This window comes from Gigantopelta aegis, chromosome 5 (genome assembly GCF_016097555.1).
Source record: "Gigantopelta aegis isolate Gae_Host chromosome 5, Gae_host_genome, whole genome shotgun sequence".
Lineage (NCBI taxonomy): Eukaryota > Metazoa > Mollusca > Gastropoda > Neomphalida > Peltospiridae > Gigantopelta > Gigantopelta aegis.
The window spans coordinates 21095666-21115359 of NC_054703.1; the positions used below are offsets into that span (position 1 = coordinate 21095666).

Genomic DNA, 19694 nt, shown 5'->3' on the forward strand with positions numbered 1-19694 from the left:
GTCATCCTGGTGTTTTTAATATCACAAAATGCATTTCTCATATGTTTTAAAACGCACGTGCGTCTGAGAAGTAACAGTGGTGGAGTCGGGTTCTAGTCTATTTTTAGAGGTTATTTCACCATTTCCACTCATGTTTCACTCAGTTGTAACTTTATCCAGATGTGTTACAGGTTTGTAGATTAACTGAACTCTGTGTGCATTTTCAGTCTGAAACTAGGGTATGTCCCTTTAATACCGTTATCGACAGACGTAGACTTTAAATTACCGACCTGTCGCCAGTCATTTAGAAAAAGATATGTCGGTCTTTTTTTTCTTCTTCTCTTTTTTTTTTTTAAATGGTTGTGTCTGTATCATTTAAATTACTGTCGCTGTAATTATATAAATTAGTTTATGTTAACACAGGTCTTCTATATTATGGTAGCCCCACTTCCATGGCTAGTGATATTCAACGTTGGGCTAGTAAATAACTACTATTACCATGCCCGACGGCTAGTGAAAAACAGAGAGTTGTTAAATGTTGTATTTAAGTCTCAGTGGCGTAGGAAGGTACCAACAGATGTGTGTGTGTGTGTGTGTGTGTGTGGGAGGGGGGGGGGGGACACCTTTATATTTACACACTTTTTACATAATTATAAAGCAAATATAAAGCAAACTATCTGAAAAGTGGGGGTGGGGGGGGGGGGGCACATGTTCCCTTACCCTCCCGCTTCCTAAGCCAGTGAGTCTATTTCGTAAATATGAATATCCTGTCCCCACTCCTACCTCCCCAATGTTAGTGTGTTTAAACTCTATCTGCCTCTTTAGGTGACACCGGCCTCGGTGGCGTCGTGGCAGGCCATCGGTCTACAGGCTGGTAGGTACTGGGTTCGGATCCCAGTCGAGGCATGGGATTTTTAATCCAGATACCGACTCCAAACCCTGAGTGAGTGCTCCGCAAGGCTCAATGGGTAGGTGTAAACCACTTGCACCGACCAGTGATCCATAACTGGTTCAACAAAGGCCATGGTTTGTGCTATCCTGCCTGTGGGAAGCGCAAATAAAAGATCCCTTGCTGCCTGTCGTAAAAAAGAGTAGCCTATGTGGCGACAGCGGGTTTCCTCTAAAAACAGTGTCAGAATGACCATATGTTTGACGTCCAATAGCCGATGATAAGATTAAAAATCAATGTGCTCTAGTGGCGTCGTTAAACAAAACAAACTTTACTTTTTACTTTAGGTGACATATCCGATTATCACTATTAGTAAAATTGTATTTACTTTAAAGCAAAGTAGAGCTAGTGGATTTTTTTTATCGTGGCTAATAATGTTTTTTTTTTAAATTACTGATCCCATGGTTAGTGAATTTTATAAAAATTCTAGAAGCCCTGGGCCGTGTTCCACGAAGTGATCTTAGCCCTAAGATCAACTTAAGTGCATACGGTAGCTATGTTCCTAAGGTAATCTTAGGGCTAAGATCGCTTCCTGGAACGGGGCCCTAAATTACTGATTCCATGGTTAGTGAATTTTATAAAAATTCTAGAAGCCCTGGGCCGCGTTCCACGAAACGATCTTAGCCCTAAGATCAACTTAAGTGCATACGGTAGCTATGTGCCTAAGGTAATCTCAGGGCTAAGATCGCTTCGTGGAACGGGGCCCTGGAATTTAAGGTTATAGATGCTGGGCCTGGTTGTTCGAAACATGGGCTAGCGCTAACACGGAGTGAACATAAAGTTAAAGTTTGTTTTGTTTAAGGACACCACTAGAGCACATTGATTTATTAACCATTGGCTACTGGATGTCAAACATTTGGTAATTTTGACATAAGTCTTAGAGAGGAAACCGCTACATTTTATATGCACCATCCCACATACAGGATAGTAAATACCACAGCCTTTGATATACCAGTCGTGGAGTGAAAATAAAGAAATCTACTATTAAACGACGCACACTCAACATATAGGTTTTTAAAAAATAGATGTAGATAAGAAGAAGAAACCCGCTGACGCCACAGTGACCGCATGGACTACTCTTTTGGACGTCGTGGTTAGGCCATCGGTATACAGGCTGGTAGTACTGGGTTCGGATCCCAGTCGAGGCATGGCATTTTTAAAGATACCGACTCCAAACCCTGAGTGAGTGCTCCGCAAGGCTCAATGGGTAGGTGTAAACTACTTGCACCGACCAGTGATCCATAACTGGTTCAACAAAGGCCATGGTTTGTGCTATCCTGCCTGTGGGAAGCGCAAATAAAAGACCCCTTGCTGCTAATCGGAAAGAGTAGCCCATGTAGTGGCGACAGCAGGTTTCCTCTCAAAATCTGTGTGGTCCTTAACCATATGTCTGACGCCATATAACCGTAAATAAAATGTGCTGAGTGCGTCGTTAAATAAAACATTTCTTTCTTTCTTTTACTCTTTTGGCTATACATGTACAATATCCCATAGGCAGGACAGTATATACCACGGCTTCTGTCACTTGTCCTTTACATCCCTTCTTTCTTGTTTACCGACTTTATTTTATGATGAAAACATGTATATACAGTGAAACCCTTCTAAACCGGACATCCAATTGGCCAAGTATTTTGTCCGGTATTTAGAGGTGTCCGGTTCCATGGGTTTGCATTGATACAATTAGTCTTGAGGAGTTTCATGGAATGTGTAAAATTAAAATTATTCGTCTTTTTCTCAACATTTTAGCAATTGTTGCTCCGAAATGAGTCATAAACCGTGTCCAGGCTATTTGGCATGCAGATTGAATCTGAGATCTCATTCGAAAACTGTACTGTGATTGCCAACAAAGGGTTCGACGTTTTAATTAGCAGAGCTCTTTATTAAGAGACCGGATATTAATCCCCCTGTTCGGGTGAATGATTTCTTGTCGGAGGCGTGGGCAGTGAAGAGTGGGGGTCACGTGTGGGGGATGTGAAGGGGTGGGGGAGATTAGATTAGGAAAACTGAAATGAATATTGGTTTTACGACACTTCAAAACGTCTTAAAGAGACTACATCCTGAGTTTATTTACGGTTATATGACGTCGGACATATGGTTAAGGACCACACAAATATTAAGAGAGGAAACCCGCTGTTGCCACTTCATGGGATACTCTTTTCGATTAGCAGCAAGGGATCTTTTATATGCACCGTCCCACCGACAGGATAGTATATACCACGGCCTTTGTTACAGCAGTTGTGGAGCACTGGCTGAAACGAGAAATAGCCCAATGAGTCCACCGACGGGGATCGATCCTAGACCGACCGCACATCAAGCGAACGCTTTACCACTGGGCTACGTTCCGCCGCCCCCCCCCCCCCCCCCCCCCCCAGCCGCGATTAACAGAGACTTTTTAACAACGAACATTACACGTTAAATATAATTTCTTGTTTAGAATATCAGTGTCTGGGGACGGACGTGACACAGTGGTAAAGCACTCGCTTAATGCGCGATCGGTTAATGATCAATCCCTATCTGTGAACCCAGTGGGCTATTTCTCGTTCCAGCCAGTGCACCACGAGTGGTATATCAAAGGCCGTGGTATGTGCTATCCTGTCTGTGGGGTGATGCATGTGAAAGATCCCTTGCTACTAATGGAACAAATGTAGCAGGTTTCCTTTCTAAGACTATATGTCAAAATTTCCAAATGTTTTACATCCAATAGCCGATGATTAAGAAATCAATGTGCTCTAGTGGTGTCGTTACAAAAAGCAAACTTTAACAAACGTTAGAATATCAGTGTCTATATATCCAATGTGTTTCTAGCCTGGTACCTTTTAAATATTTTACAGACTAGACTTGAGAGTCTAATAGAGTCTAAGACAGTAACGTCATGACAACGCCATACAAATTGTATACGTGTGACATCATTAGAGATTGAGACCGGCCTCGGTGGCGTCGTGGCAGGCCATCGGTCTACAGGCTGGTAGGTACTGGGTTCGGATCCCAGTCGAGGCATGGGATTTTTAATCCAGATACCGACTCCAAACCCTGAGTGAGTGCTCCGCAAGGCTCAATGGGTAGGTGTAAACCACTTGCACCGACCAGTGATCCATAACTGGTTCAACAAAGGCCATGGTTTGTGCTATCCTGCCTGTGGGAAGCGCAAATAAAAGATCCCTTGCTGCTAATCGGAAGAGTAGCCCACGTAGTGGCGACAGCGGGTTTCCTCTCAAAATCTGTGTGGTCCTTAACCATATGTCTGACGCCATATAACCGTAAATAAAATGTGTTGTGTGCGTCGTTAAATAAAACATTCCTTTCTTTCATTAGAGATTGAGTCTGAACTCCAAACGTTTTATAAACACGGGCTCAGCAGGTCGATCTAATGTTTGTAGTAGCTAAAATTTCATTTATATCTTTTTTTCATATGTATGAAATTATTGGGATGTAAAATCTAGTCTCAGCTTCAAGAAACATTCAGGCGATCAGATCTACGTTACATATACGATACGAACAATGTTATTCAAAACAAGAAAATTCATTTCAGTCAATTTTAGTCATATCGGATAAATTTGTAAATTTTGTAATATGCAAGTTATTGAAAATGAATACCATTTTGTTTAACTCAACAGCCAACTTACTGAGATTTCTTACACACCTGCTGGTGAGAACATCATGTGTTATTTTTGATAAGTCATACTTGTTAACACACACATGTGTGTTAACAATTTCAAGACATACGACTGTTCCTAGGTGATGAAGAGGTCACCAACGCCATACCTCCAATGAAAAACAACACGGTGGAAATCGAGTACACTGTGACGTATAGTTAACCTGACAATCATGTGTCTGTGACATGTAAGTTAGTTACAAGTGCAATGGCTGTAAATAACTTTTAGCGGAAAAAGATATTAAAATTTGCTTAAAAGCTACCGGCCTCGGTGGCGTCGTGGCAGGCCATCGGTCTACAGGCTGGTAGGTACTAGGTTCGGATCCCAGTCGAGGCATGGGATTTTTAATCCAGATACCGACTCGAAACCCCGAGTGAGTGTTCCGCACGGCTCAATGGGTAGGTGTAAAACACTTGCACCGACCAGTGATCCATAACTGGTCCAACAAAGGCCATAGTTTGTGCTATCCTGCCTGTGGGAAGCGCAAATAAAAGATCCCTTGCTGCTAATCGGAAGAGTAGCCCATGTAGTGGCGACAGCGGGTTTCCTCTCAAATCTGTGTGGTCCTTAACCATATGTCTGACGCCATATAACCGTAAATAAAATGTGTTGAGTGCGTCGTTAAATAAAACATTTCTTTCTTTTTTTTTTGCTTAAAAGCTGGTTTTTGAGAATATGTAAGAAATAGAATAATACATTCGTGTCTGTTAGATACCATTTATCTCACAACTCGTTGTTTAAAAATGTATCAAATTTGCATTCGCTCGTTAGATACATTTTAAAATAACTCGTTGTGAGATAAATGGTATCTAACGGCCACCCATGTATTGTTCTCTATGTATTTATGAATTGCTAAAAGTGTTTTGTGATACTTAATGCAATAAACTATAACTAGTGTTGTCATTAAAAATGTTCTATCGGTCGGAAACGTGCAACAATAGCAACACATTCGTGTTTAAACTATGACTATTTGGTATTTAAGATGGGTATTTTGACATTTCGCCGAGAGACAGACGAGGGCTATATATGGCAATTCTAATTGATAAAGCATTGACAGTAGAAGATCTGTTTTGTCGAGTGGTTATATAATTGAGTTCTCGGTCTGGAATCGGTGTAGTAGGTTCGAATCCTGGCAGTTGACTCTTTTTCTTCTTTTAATTTTTTTTACTATATTCACGTTCCCATAGACATGATACTGTAGTTCATACCACGACATTTGACGTATGACTTGCGGGACCCTGTTTGAGACAGGAATGTAACGGATATGGATGGCGATTGATTGTGCGGTCCGTCGCACCCCAGACGAGCACTCTACCACTGGGCTACAACCCCACACCGATCAAGTTAGGAGAAACATAATTTTTTTTGGATAAATAAATAACTAGATACTACTTACTCTGAAATCAGAGACATAAGCGGTGGGGGTGGGAATCAAAGGGGCGCATTTGAATTTGGTTCGGGCTATTTCTCGTTCCAGCTAGTGCTCACAACTGGTGTAACAAAGGCCGTGGTATGTACTATCCAGTCTGTGGGATGGTGCATATAAAAGATCCCTTGCTGCTATTCGAAAAGAGTAGCCCATAAAGTGGCGACAGCGGGTTTCCTCTCTAAATATCTGTGTTCCTTAATCATATGTCCGACGCCATACAACCGTAATACAATGTGTTGAGTGCGTCGTTAAATATAAAACATTACATTTGTTCCTTGAATTTGGTTGGAAACACTGTATAAAACAAAAGGGATCTTTTATATGCTCCATCCCACAGACAGGATAGCACATACCACGGCCTTGGTTGGAACGAGAGCTTCCATCTCACTGGCTACTCCTGGAAATCCACACGGCTCAATGGGTAGGTGTAAACCACTTGCACCGACCAGTGATCCATAACTGGTTCAACAAAGGCCATGGTTTGTGCTATCCTGCCTGTGGGAAGCGCAAATAAAAGATCCCTTGCTGCTAATCGGAAAGAGTAGCCCATGTAGTAAATAAAATGTGTTGAGTGCGTCGTTAAATAAAACATTTCTTTCTTTCTTTTCAAAAGAGAGTGATAACATTCTGTTATGTTTTGAATAACCCCAAGGAACAATTTGGTTACGCGCGTGAAAACTCCCCAGAAAATCTCCCACAAACAACAACAACAACACCCTTTTGTAACGCTGGAAATAAGGAATAAGTTGGTAACCCGCGCAAAAGAAAGTTTGCTTAGTTTAACGACACCACTAGAGCACATAGATTCATTAATCATCAGCTATTGGATGTCAGATATTTGGTAATTGTGACATATAGTCGGAGAGAGGAAATCCAATGACATTTTTCATTATGGTATGGTATAGGGATTAACATACACGCTGTTTTCACGCACGCCTGTCATGGGCACATGCACAGGCTCCTCCGTCCAGGACACGACCTTTTTCATTAGTAGCAAGCGATCTTTTACCATCCCATAGAAAGTATAGCATATACCACGGCCTTTGATATACCAGTCGTGGTGCACTAGCTAAAACGAGATATAGCCCAACGGGAATCGATCCTAGACCGACCACGCATCAGGCGAGCGCTTTACCATTAGTTTACGTCACGCAAAAAAAGAATAATTTGGAAACGCGCAAAACCAGAAAATATATATTTTTTAAACAATAGTCAGTTTTTGTCTTACAAGAATACTAGAATTCTGCGGAATAAATCCGTTCAGTCCACTGTGATATACATCCATAGGTGCAATTATAATCCACGTTTCATTGACCCACTGTTTATAGTTTGTGAGAAACTGATTTAACAAAAGTAATACTAATAACTCGCCTTTTTTACTTCGAAAAGGCGAGACAACAATAAGCTTAGTAAAATCGGCCTTATAGCATGAATTAGAAAAGAAAAGCGGTTATTGTTTGGCATATTTATTGACTGTTTATTAATAACAGTGTATGTATATCTATTAAAGGAAGGAAATGTTTTATTTAACGACGCACTCAACACATTTTATTTACGGTTATATGGCGTCAGACATATGGTTAAGGACCACACAGATATTGAGGGAGGAAACCCGCTGTCGCCACTTCGTGGGCTACTGTTTCCGATTATTATAGACCCTTACATTCTAAACAAGAAAGTCTATTTGACATGGATTTTCAATTTTTAGAAAATTAAAACCGCTCTATTAGTCGGAAAATATTTTACAATGACTGCAAACTTGGGATAGTCTTTTTCAACAATGTTTATTTTAAATTTAATCCAAGCAAACATATTTCTTTGTTAAAGTTTATTACTGTTTAAAAACCCCAGAAATTTCAGAACTATTAATATATTTCATGTTTTAAGTTTATAACTATTCAAATATTTCATTTTTCAAGTTTATAACCACTGAAAAAAACCCCTGAAACAACACAAAACTCAAACTAAGTTAAATTTCTTACCTTCAAAGCAGGCCACCAACAGAAATATGATAATATGCACGCCGAATTTCATCTCAAAAGTTATTCTAAACTATCTGTTACAAAAATAGGTTTCTAATTTCTTCTTCTACAATTTAAACAATTCTGGATTTTTTTCCTTTCCTCTTTATCGCAGACGACACCTTGGTCTGTATTTCCAGTTCGCGTGCTTGGAACGTGGCTGTCTCGCGCTCCTTAGCAGACGACAGCCGAGCGTTCTTATACGTCGACGGAAACTGTCGATAATTTATGCAATCCTTTCATATTTCTCCATAAAAACCTGTAGGCAAGATGGCCTGATATCATGTCGCGATAATGAATTAGTAGATACTTTATGAAAAATAAATATCAGACATAATTCATAAAGATTTCCCAATCAAGCAGTTTCCGATTTGTCAAACTAGACGTTGCTTGGGATAGTTTCGGGGGAGGGGTGGGGAGGGGGCATTTTTGTTGCTCTTGTGAGAATATTAGCAATATGTTTCGAGTTTGCGACAAACACGCCTACAGTATGTTAATGGAAAAGAGAGGTTTTAGATAATATATGATTTTATTGTCAGTGTTAATCCCGAAATGATCAAATGGGTGGGGGCGGAAGTTGAAAGTGGGCGTAAGTGTGGTCGTAGGAATTAGAAATGAGTCACGTTGGTTATCAATCTGATTAAAATTAGCTCTACTGGTCTACCAGTAGATCTAACAGCATTGCGTGGACTCCCATGTCCAGGTGACATTTCATCTATAAATAACAATTTAAATATCGACAAATTATACTTCGCCTTTTATAGCGTTATTCGGGAGCATACAAATTCTAAAAATATAGGGCGAGACTATTTATGCAACAGGCGATCTTGTTGGTCTATTTCAACATTAAAAAACAGGGGTGGGGGGAAGTGCAGTTATAAACTCTGGATTGCATACTAGTATAAAGAGATTTTATGGCTATACCATCACGGATTTGTTTCATCTTGAAACGAATTTTATATAAAAGTTTATATTGAAATTAGTTTCCGGCACACTTCGTAATTACCCGAATCATTTCGTATACCCTCGGCATAATCTCGAATGTTTTCAAATTCTTTTTAAATCACTGTCATGATTTTGCTGTTAGATCCACAGGTAATACTAATTATCCATAATTAGATTGGTTGGTTATTAACGTTTGGGTGGTGGATGGTATATCAACACGTGTAATTCAGTTAGTAAATGTTATCGATGATGGGGGAACGGAAGACGATTTGCCCCACCTTCCCATTAGGTGATATTTTTGTTAACAACTCTTAAAGGAACAAAATCTTATCGGATGATAAACAACCCAATAACAAAATTTTTTCCCCTGTTTGAAGTTGAATAGTAAGTTAAAGTTTGTCTTGTTTAGCGACACCACTAGAACACATTAATTTATTAATCATCGGCTATTAGATGCAAACATATAGTCTTAGAGAGAAATCCCGCAGTTGAGGTACATAAAAAGGAAATTCGAAACGTTGAGGACATTAATAACATTCGAAGGCTTTAACGAATGAACGTTTAACGAATGAATGTTTTAAAGGGACATTCCTGAGTTTGCTGCATTGTAAGATGTTTCCGACTAATAAAATACTTCTACGATTAAGCTTACATATTGCATATATTTTCTTGTTTTGGAATATCAGTGTCTGTATATTCAATGTGTTTCTGGTCGTCTTAATATTTCTAAGAAGCCCAAACTGGATTTTGTCTTCAAATAATTTCGTACGTACAAAAAAACACAAATGTTTTGGAAATAAAATGAAATTTAACCTGGTACAAATATTAGAACGATCAGAAACACGTTTAATATACAGTCACTAATATTTTATGCAGAAAAATATATTTGATATGTAATTACAATCGTTAACAAATCTCTGTTAGTGGATAACATCTTAAAAATTGCAGTAAACTCAGGAATGTCTCTTTAAGGAAACCCCAGCACAAAAATACACATGGGTTATTGGGTGTCACAAAAATACACATGGGTTATTGGGTGTCACAAAAATACACATGGGTTATTGGGTGTCACAAAAATACACATGGGTTATTGGGTGTCACAAAAATACACATGGGTTATTGGGTGTCACAAAAATACACATGGGTTATTGGGTGTCACAAAAATACACATGGGTTATTGGGTGTCACAAAAATACACATGGGTTATTGGGTGTCACAAAAATACACATGGGTTATTGGGTGTCACAAAAATACACATGGGTTATTGGGTGTCACAAAAATACACATGGGTTATTAGGTGTCACAAAAATACACATGGGTTATTGGGTGTCACAAAAATACACATGGGTTATTGGGTGTCACAAAAATACACATGGGTTATTGGGTGTCACAAAAATACACATGGGTTATTAGGTGTCACAAAAATACACATGGGTTATTGGGTGTCACAAAAATACATATGGGTTATTAGGTGTCACAAAAATACACATGGGTTATTGGGTGTCACAAAAATACACATGGGTTATTGGGTGCCACAAAAGGTCAACAACACTCGAAGGAATGAATTATGGACTATGCGAAAAGAAAATGTAGCAACAATCAACCATCGTTGGTAGTAGGTACGTACGGTAAAGTTTGAGCACCGTGCGTTATTTTAAAAGTAAGCCATGTATCAAAATGAATTTTTTTTCCGTTTTAAATTTTTATTCTGTCTTTTTCAGAGCAGATAACGAACAACAGGGACTTTAGGCAGCCCTACTCCTCACAGGAACATCAATAAAAAGAAAGAAAGAAATGTTTTATTTAACGACGCACTCAACACATTTTATTTACGGTTATATGGCGTCAGACATATGATTAAGGATAACACCTATTTTGAGAGGAAACCTGCTGTCGCCACTACATGGGCTACTCTTTCCGATTAGCAGCAAGGGATCTTTTATTTGCGCTTCCCACAGGCAGGATAGCACAAACCATGGCCTTTGTTGAACCAGTTATGGATCGCTGCTCGGTGCAAGTGGTTTACACCTACCCATTGAGCCTTGCGGAGCACTCACTCGGGTTTTGGAGTCGGTATCTGGATTAAAAATCCCATGCCTCGACTGGGATCCAAACCCAGTACCTACCAGCCTGTTGACCGATGTCCTAACCGCGACGCCATCGAGGCCGGTCGTTACGGCTTCAGTTGCACACTTTTAAATTTTTCTATTATTATTTTGTTGTATTATTGGTGGATAATGCATATTATTGTCAATTTTTCTCGGAAAAATACCTTCTTTCTGAGGGCAAAGAACCTTTGACACTCATTCTGGGTGAGAGCCAGTAATGGGATGCGAAAACAGGACCTGTGGTTATAAAACGTTTAGAGTCCAGACTTGATATCTAATGACGTCACACGCATACAATTTGTATGACGTTGTCATGACATTAGTGTCTCAGACTCTGTTAGAGTCTCGATTCTAGACTCTAAAAGTTTTATACGTACCAGGGCCCCGTTCCACGAAGCGATCTTAGCCCTAAGATCAACTTAAGTGCATCGGGTAGCTATGCGCTTAAGGTAATCTTAGGGCTAAGATCGCTTTGTGGAACGAGGCCCAGGCCTGCACCAGCCAAACTTAAAGGGACACTACTGAGTTTTCATTGCAAGATGTTTCCCACTAACAGCACTTTTTTTGGTAACCAAGATTACATATTGAAAATATGAGAAGCCTTACAATGACTGCAAACTCAGGACAGTCCTATAAGGGCGAATATTAAACCAAAATTGTTTGCTGAACAAAAAAAGAAACAGGATATTTCTTTAAAAAGTTAAAACTTGTTTAACGACACAACAAGAGCACATTGATTAATTAATCATCGGCTATTTGATGTCAAACATTTGGTAATTATGAACTTATGTATTCATAGCAAATGCTGCTATTAGATGTCAACGTATTTGGCAATTTTGACAAATAATCTTAGAACGGAAACCCGCTATATTTTTTTTAATTAGTAGCAAGGGATCTTTTATATGTACCACCCCATATACAAGAAGCACATACCACGGCTTTTGATATACCAGTCGTGTTGCACTGGCTCGAACGAGAAATAGCTCAATGGGTACACTGACGAGGATCAACCCTAGACCGACCACGTACCAGGTGAGCGGTTTTTCACTGGTCTTCGTCACGCCTCCCCACCCCACGCCAAAAAAAAAAAGAAGAAAAAAAAAAAAAGAAAAAAAAATTCAAAGAGAAAAAAGAAGAAGAATATTTTGTAAAAATTAAAAAGTTTAGTTTTGTGTAACGACACCACTAGAGCATATTGATCAATTAATAATCGGCTATTGATTGCCAAGCAGTTGATATTTATGACATGATGTCTTCAGAGAAAACCTGCTACATTTATTTATTTATTTATTTAGCAGCAAAACATCTTGTATATGCCCCACAGTTGGTTTAGCCACGGCCTTTAATGAACCAATTGATGGGCATGGGTTGGGATGGGCAAAGAGTCTGATCTGAGACTGGGTCCACCGACGTGATTCGATCCTACAACCCAAACACTTCAGGCGAACGCTCTACCGACTGAGCTAGACCCCGCCCCTCGTTAAAGCCACCTCAGAGTATTTATAAAAAAGAAAAGAAAAAAAGAGAAGAAATTTACTCTTGAATAATGTGACCGTGAATACAAAATACAAAATGATTTTAATAATTACATTATATTTGTTTTCCTTTATTATTTTAAAATTGCAATTCTGTTCTGGGTTATTTTTAAACTACAAACGGCTTAAGACTAAAACAAATTTTGCCTTTGCCTTTCGAGATATATTCAGGTTCGTTTTTATCTTTTTGTTAGTCTATATCCAGTAGAAAGGTTATCGCTACAAACGTATATGGCTTTTGTCGACATTGTCGGGCATAATGGATAATGAATTATACTATGATGTGAACAGCATCCAACAAATATCATTAATACACGTTTAAACACAATCTATTAACCCTTAAACGTCTGGAATTGAAATTAGCCTTTCCATAATCAGATATCTTTGATGATAATGAATGAAACATTTTCATTCTGTTTTTCTGTAACTACGATATCGTAAATTATAGTTTACGTAGTTCATATAAAAGAGATGGAGAACAATACTTCTTATTTAGCTTCTGTATGATATTGTTTCATATATTTTAAAACTGTATATCTAATGCCCGCTAAAGTTAAGTTATGTCATTATATATATATATATATATATATATATATATAGTAGTAGTAGTAGTCGTTTTCGAGTTGAAAGACGCTATTTTATAGAGTGCTCAACCGTGTGGGAGCCAGATACATCGTTAACAGTGTATGTTAAATCTACATCTGATGAGAGAGCAATTCAACTCTCTCACGAAACAAGCCTGTCATGTAGAGATAAACATACACTTTTAACGATGTATATATATATATATATATATATATATATATATATATATATACAGTATATATATATATATATACACATACACATGTATACATAATTTAACCTTAGCAGGCATTATATTACATTATATGAATATTTAAATCATTCTTGACATGGACCATACTGATTAAAAAATAAATAGGTAACTTTTTTTGCATGTATATATATGTATGTAAGTATGTATGTATGTATGTATGTATGTATGTATGTACACACACACACACACACACACACACACACACACACACACACATACATATATATATATATATCTATATATATATATATCTATCTATATATATATCTATATCTATATCTATATATCTATATATATATATATATATATATATATATATATACATACACACACACACACATGTATATATGTGTATATACACACGACAGCATTAAAGGCATATTATCACAGACCCTGACCTATTTAATGGTGTAACAAAGTATTACCTAAACATAAAATATTCAACCATCTTTATAACCACCATACTCCATTTATTGACATTTTATAAAAATAATTGAATTATGGCAATGGTCCATAATTCAAAAAGTACAGTTGCCGAGAGGGATGCCATGGATTTCACTCCATCATGGTTCATTTAAGGTGATGCGATAGATAGATTTAGTTTCCAACAATTAATGCAATGTATAATTTATTTGTTATCCATTTTTAGAGAAATTAGGTCCTTAAATCCGTGACAGTATGCCTTTAAGAGCCAGTAGACTTCGATTTTATTTTTGAAAATGTTGATAACAGATGACTTCTAGATTGTTTCAGTACATGTCGCCCCGTGACCGGCCTCGGTGGCGTCGTGGCAGGCCATCGGTCTACAGGCTGGTAGGTACTGGGTTCGGATCCCAGTCGAGGCATGGGATTTTAAATCGAGATACCGACTCCAAACCCTGAGTGAGTGCTCTGCAAGGCTCAATGGGTAGGTGTAAACCACTTGCACCGACCAGTGATCCATAACTGGTTCAACAAAGGCCTTGGTTTGTGCTATCCTGCCTGTGGGAAGCGCAAATAAAAGATCCCTTGCTGCCTGTCGTAAAAAGAGTAGCCTATGTGGCGACAGCGGGTTTCCTCTAAAAACAGTGTCAGAATGACCATATGGTTGACGTCCAATAGCCGATGATAAGATAAAAAATCAATGTGCTCTAGCGGCGTCGTTAAATAAAACAAACTTTATTTTATGTCGCCCCGTGATACACATGGGTGGTTTTCCATGCATTATGAAAACTACCGAAATGCATATTCGCTTAGAATTTCATTACACGTTGGTTTGTAATGATACTCTGTAAATTGGGCCATTTCTCGTTCTAGCCAGTGCACCGCGACTGGTATATCAAAGGCCGTGGTATGTGCCATCCTATCTGTGGTAATGTGCATACAAAATATCAGTTGCTACTAATGGGAAATGTAGCGGGTTTCCTCTCTAAGATTAAATGTCAGAATTACCAAATGTTAGACATCCAATAGCCGATGATTAATAAATCAATGTGCTCTAGTGGTGTCATTAAACAAAACAAACTTTTACTTAAGTTAGCAGCTTAATATAGTTCGGTTTAGGATATAGTTTCTCATTAAAAAAGAAGAAAAAAAGTTTGTTTTGTTTAACGACACCACTGGAGCACACTGATTAATTAATCATCAGCTATTGGATGTCAAACATTTGGTAATTCTGACTCATAGTCATCAGAGGAAACCCGCTACATTTTTCCTAATACAGCAAGGGATATTTTATATGCACTTTCCCAAAGACAGGACAGCACATACCACGGCCTTTGTCCAGTTGTGGTGCACTGGTTGGAACGAAAAAAACCCCAATCAGCTTAATGGATCCACCGAGGTGATTCGATCCTGCGACGCAAGCACCTCAAGCATTAAAAATTATTACAGGGGTCAAATTAAAAAAACAACAACAACCCAATACCCCGGCAATTCTTCAGCAAATGTTTTTTTGTTTTTTTTGCAGTTAATAATACGTTTACACCATGGAATGTATGGAAAGGCACGGTAGCAAACGGGCAGGGCACTACAGCATTTTTCTTGCCGTCGTAAACGTCCGACTTTTGCCGTCTATGCCGTGGTAAAATTCTCCTCTGACGATTACAAGTAGATCTCTGTGATAACCCAATAACCACTTTGTTTCAAGTTAATTGTTATATGTAGTACTAACTGATAACAACTGTGCAAATGGTGTAGTGCCACTTGTATAACCGCAACAGGAGGCGGTTTAGGAAATAATTCCTTATTAAAAATAATACAAAACTCTGAAATGCCTTTTGAAATCTCCCTTTGGTGATTAGAAGCAAGTTGACCTCTGTAGTATTTAAATAAGCCATTGGTTTGAAGTAACTTGTTATATGTAATACTAACTGTTAACAAGAAAGAAAGAAATGGTTTATTTAACGACGCACTCAACACATTTTATTTACGGTTATATGGCGTCAGACATATGGTTAAGGACCACACAGATTTTGAGAGGAAACCCGCTGTCGCCACTACATGGGCTACTCTTTCCGATTAGCAGCAAGCGATCTTTTATTTGCGCTTCCCACAGGCAGGATAGCACAAACCATGGCCTTTGTTGAACCAGTTATGGATCACTGGTCGGTGCAAGTGGTTTACACCTACCCATTGAGCCTTGCGGAGCACTCACTCAGGGTTTGGGGTCGGTATCTGGATTAAAAATCCCATGCCTTGACTGGGAACCGAACCCAGTACCTACCAGCCTGTAGACCGATGACCTAACCACGACGCCACCGAGGCCGGTCTAACTGTTAACAAGTGGGCAAGTAGTATTTAACGACGCACTCAACATATTTTATTTACGGTCAGATAGCGTCAGACGTATGGTTAAGGACCACACAGATACTGAGAGAGGAAACCCGCTGTCGCCACTTCATGGGTTACTCTTTTTGATTAGCAGCAAGGGTTATTTTATATGCACCATCTCACAGACAATGGTAGTACATACCATGGCTTTTGATATACCAGTCGTGGTGCACTGGCTGGAGCGAGAAATAGCCCAATGGGCCAACCGACGGGGATCGATCCCAGACCGACCGACCGACCGACCGACCAAGAAAAAAACAGAAGATAAAGATAATATATATTATATAAGATAATATAAAAAAAAAAAAAAAAAAAAAAAAAAAAAAAAAATAATAATAATAATTAAAATATAATAATATAATAAAATATAATAAAATCAAAACATAAAAACAACACACATCCCAAAAAATAAAATCCCAAAAAGAAAACAACCAACAACAAAACAATAATAATAAGGTAATAATAAAGGAAAGAAACTATTTAATATAACTAGAAAACATAACGGTTTCGTATTCTAATTCACATAGCGCATTATCAGAATAATCCCCGATTTTTTTTTTTTAATGGGGAATATTAGATAAACACAACCGAATAAACACTTTGTCATTCATTATTGGTAACCCATCCACATTCTCAAACCAAAGAACAATGTCTGACGTCGAGTTAAAGAAATTAATATGTTTTGGTAACACCTTTTTTATATAGTAATAACTAAACCACCAGATTTGTCGTCACAAATTGTAGTTTTTCAAGTGATATTCATAACGCGTTACATCATCGCAATTTGTGTCGTTTGTTCAATTTTATCTCTGCAAAAACTAAAACATTATAAGTCTGTATTCAAACGTGAAAATAAAGATTTAATAACGTAGACTTGACTGCACAAACGTTAAGACAATGACCTATAGACTCGGAACAGACACGTAGGAACGATACCGGGGGTGGGTTGGGGGAGCACAGTCTCTAGTAGGGAAGGGCCACAAGCTAGAATTTTTCGTTATTAAAGGGACATTCATGAGTTTGCTGCAATTTTAAAATGTTATCGACTAACAGACTTTTTAACAATTGTAATTACATATCAAATATATATTTCTGCATAAAATATTAGTATATTAAACGTGTTTCTGATCGTTCGAATATTTGTACTAGGTTAAATTTCGTTTTATTTCCTAAAATAGTTTGGGTTTCTTACAAATATTAAGACTACCAGAAACACATGGAATATACAGACACTAATATTCTAAACAAGAAAATATGTTTAATATGTAAGTTTAATGGTAAAAATATTTTATTAGTTGGAAACATCTTACAATGCAGGAATGTCCCTTTAATATAGAGTAGGATAAAAGTACATTTTCGTCCTCGAGTGCATAAAACCCCAATCAGTGAGAAATGCAAGATTTTGTAAATGGATAGGTAAGAGTAGTTATACCAGGTATATCTACTGGTAGGTTGGTGGCAGTACTAAATTATTATCACTATTCAATGTAACATATTCGTGTATAAGTACTTGGATACCTGTATATCTGCATTAATATATGTAAAAAGTTCAAGGAAATAACCTATGATGTCCAAGCAGATAGTCAATATTATAAAGGTCGTATATGACAAGGTCACGATGGCACACTACATTAAAAAGCAATCATTATGGTAGGCCATTAAATGTTGTTGGTAAATTATACTTTCTTAGGGAAATTAAGTATATCAAAACCCGTGGTATGTGCTATCCTGTCTGTGGGAAAGTCCATATAACAGATACCTTGCTACAAATGGAAACATGTAGCTGGTTTCCTTTAAGATTATATGTCAAAATGATCAAATGTTTGACATCCGACAGGTGATGATTAATAAACCAATGTGCTCTAGTGGTGTTAAACAAAACTTAATTTTTAGCTTTTCGTTAGGAAAATTACGTTATCAGTGCTAGGAAACGGTAAACTCTGTTCTAGATAAATTACGTTATCAGTGCTAGGAAACGGTAAACTCTGTTCTAGATAAATTACGTTATCAGTGCTAGGAAACGGTAAACTCTGTTCTAGATAAATTACGTTATCAGTGCTAGGAGACGGTAAACTCTGTTCCAGATAAATTACGTTATCAGTGCTAGGAGACGGTAAACTCTGTTCTAGATAAATTACGTTATCAGTGCCAGGAAACGGTAAACTCTGTTCTAGATAAATTACGTTATCAGTGTTTGGAAACGGTAAACTCTGTTCTAGATAAATTACCGAATTTACGCGTTAGTCTTTACGTGCGAAAAAAGTATCTAAACTCAGAAGGGATAAAGAGGATGAGGTGGGTTTTTTTTTTTTTAGAATTTTCGATTATATTCTCCTAAAAAGAAAATGTCTTATTTTTTGTGTGTCTAAGGGCGGACTGGGATTTGATAATAGGGTGGGTTTTTGTTAATCATAGCCGTTGGACGATATCAGCAAATAGACGGGCTAGTTATATAATGTTTCGTCTTAAAATAGATTGGGGTGGGGGTGGGGTGGGGGTATTGTGTGCTTAATATTCGGAATTGAGTGGGAGGGGGTAACAATGCTTTTGTGGCAAATTATCATCAAGCCCGTATTTAGGGTGGGGGTGGGTGTCTCGGAGGTTCGTCCAAACCCTCCCGCAAAAGTCTACTTTTTTTATCTTTTTTTTTTTATCTGAATATTGCACTAATACTTGATTGAAACATTTGCAACTTTCCCATAAAACAATATTTGCTTGTCTTCGTCATTTAGCATTCCCCTTACCAAAACTGCAATGCACGTGATTCAGAATTTCTAACTAATCTAGCAAACTCAAAACAAAGGAACCTACATCTAGCAAAATTGTTTAATTGTATTTTTTTGCTATATTGATGACCTCGTAGACTTCGATAATATTACATGATAATGCATGCAGTTCACCTTCCATTAATAATATATATATATACTTACCTTTGAATCCGATGATGTGAGGCGTAGGGCTGCCAGAAGTCCCCGTTGTTTCGGTATCTGATCTGAAAAAGACAGAATAAAAATTTAAAACGAAAAAAAAAAAGTTCACCTTCCATTGATTTATCAACCATAGTTAGGAAAAAAGTTATCAACAGAAAATAATCCTGTTCATGCCTTGATCTTTATATAGAGATTCAAATCGACACTGGCTTCCACATACATGTATATATCAAGCAATATTCTTCGGTCATTTTGGCATAGAGGTTGCTTTTTCATGCAGATTATTTCCAAGTATTTCAAAAAGTTTGACGGCCAATATGTAGATGCCATTTTGATGTTATGACGCATCAGTGACAAACATGAAATGGGATGCAATACCTATTGCTGAACACGTTTGAGGACTACTACACCTGTAGGGGATGCGTATATTGGCGGTGATTCGTGATGATACAATTTTTAAGAAAGTAATGTGATTCATTTTTCATAAATATGTTAA

At 37.8% G+C, this 19694-nt stretch overlaps 1 protein-coding gene across 1 annotated transcript in view; it reads right to left on the reverse strand.

Moving 5' to 3' along the window:
- LOC121373810 overlaps positions 1–8192 on the reverse strand; it is a 48876-nt gene extending 40684 nt beyond the window's left edge. The window contains exon 1 of the mRNA XM_041500586.1: positions 7993–8192. Within this exon, the coding sequence (XP_041356520.1) occupies positions 7993–8044 (52 nt within the window). The 5' untranslated portion in view covers positions 8045–8192. The remainder of the gene's footprint in view (positions 1–7992) is intronic.
- Positions 8193–19694: the final 11502 nt, after the last annotated feature.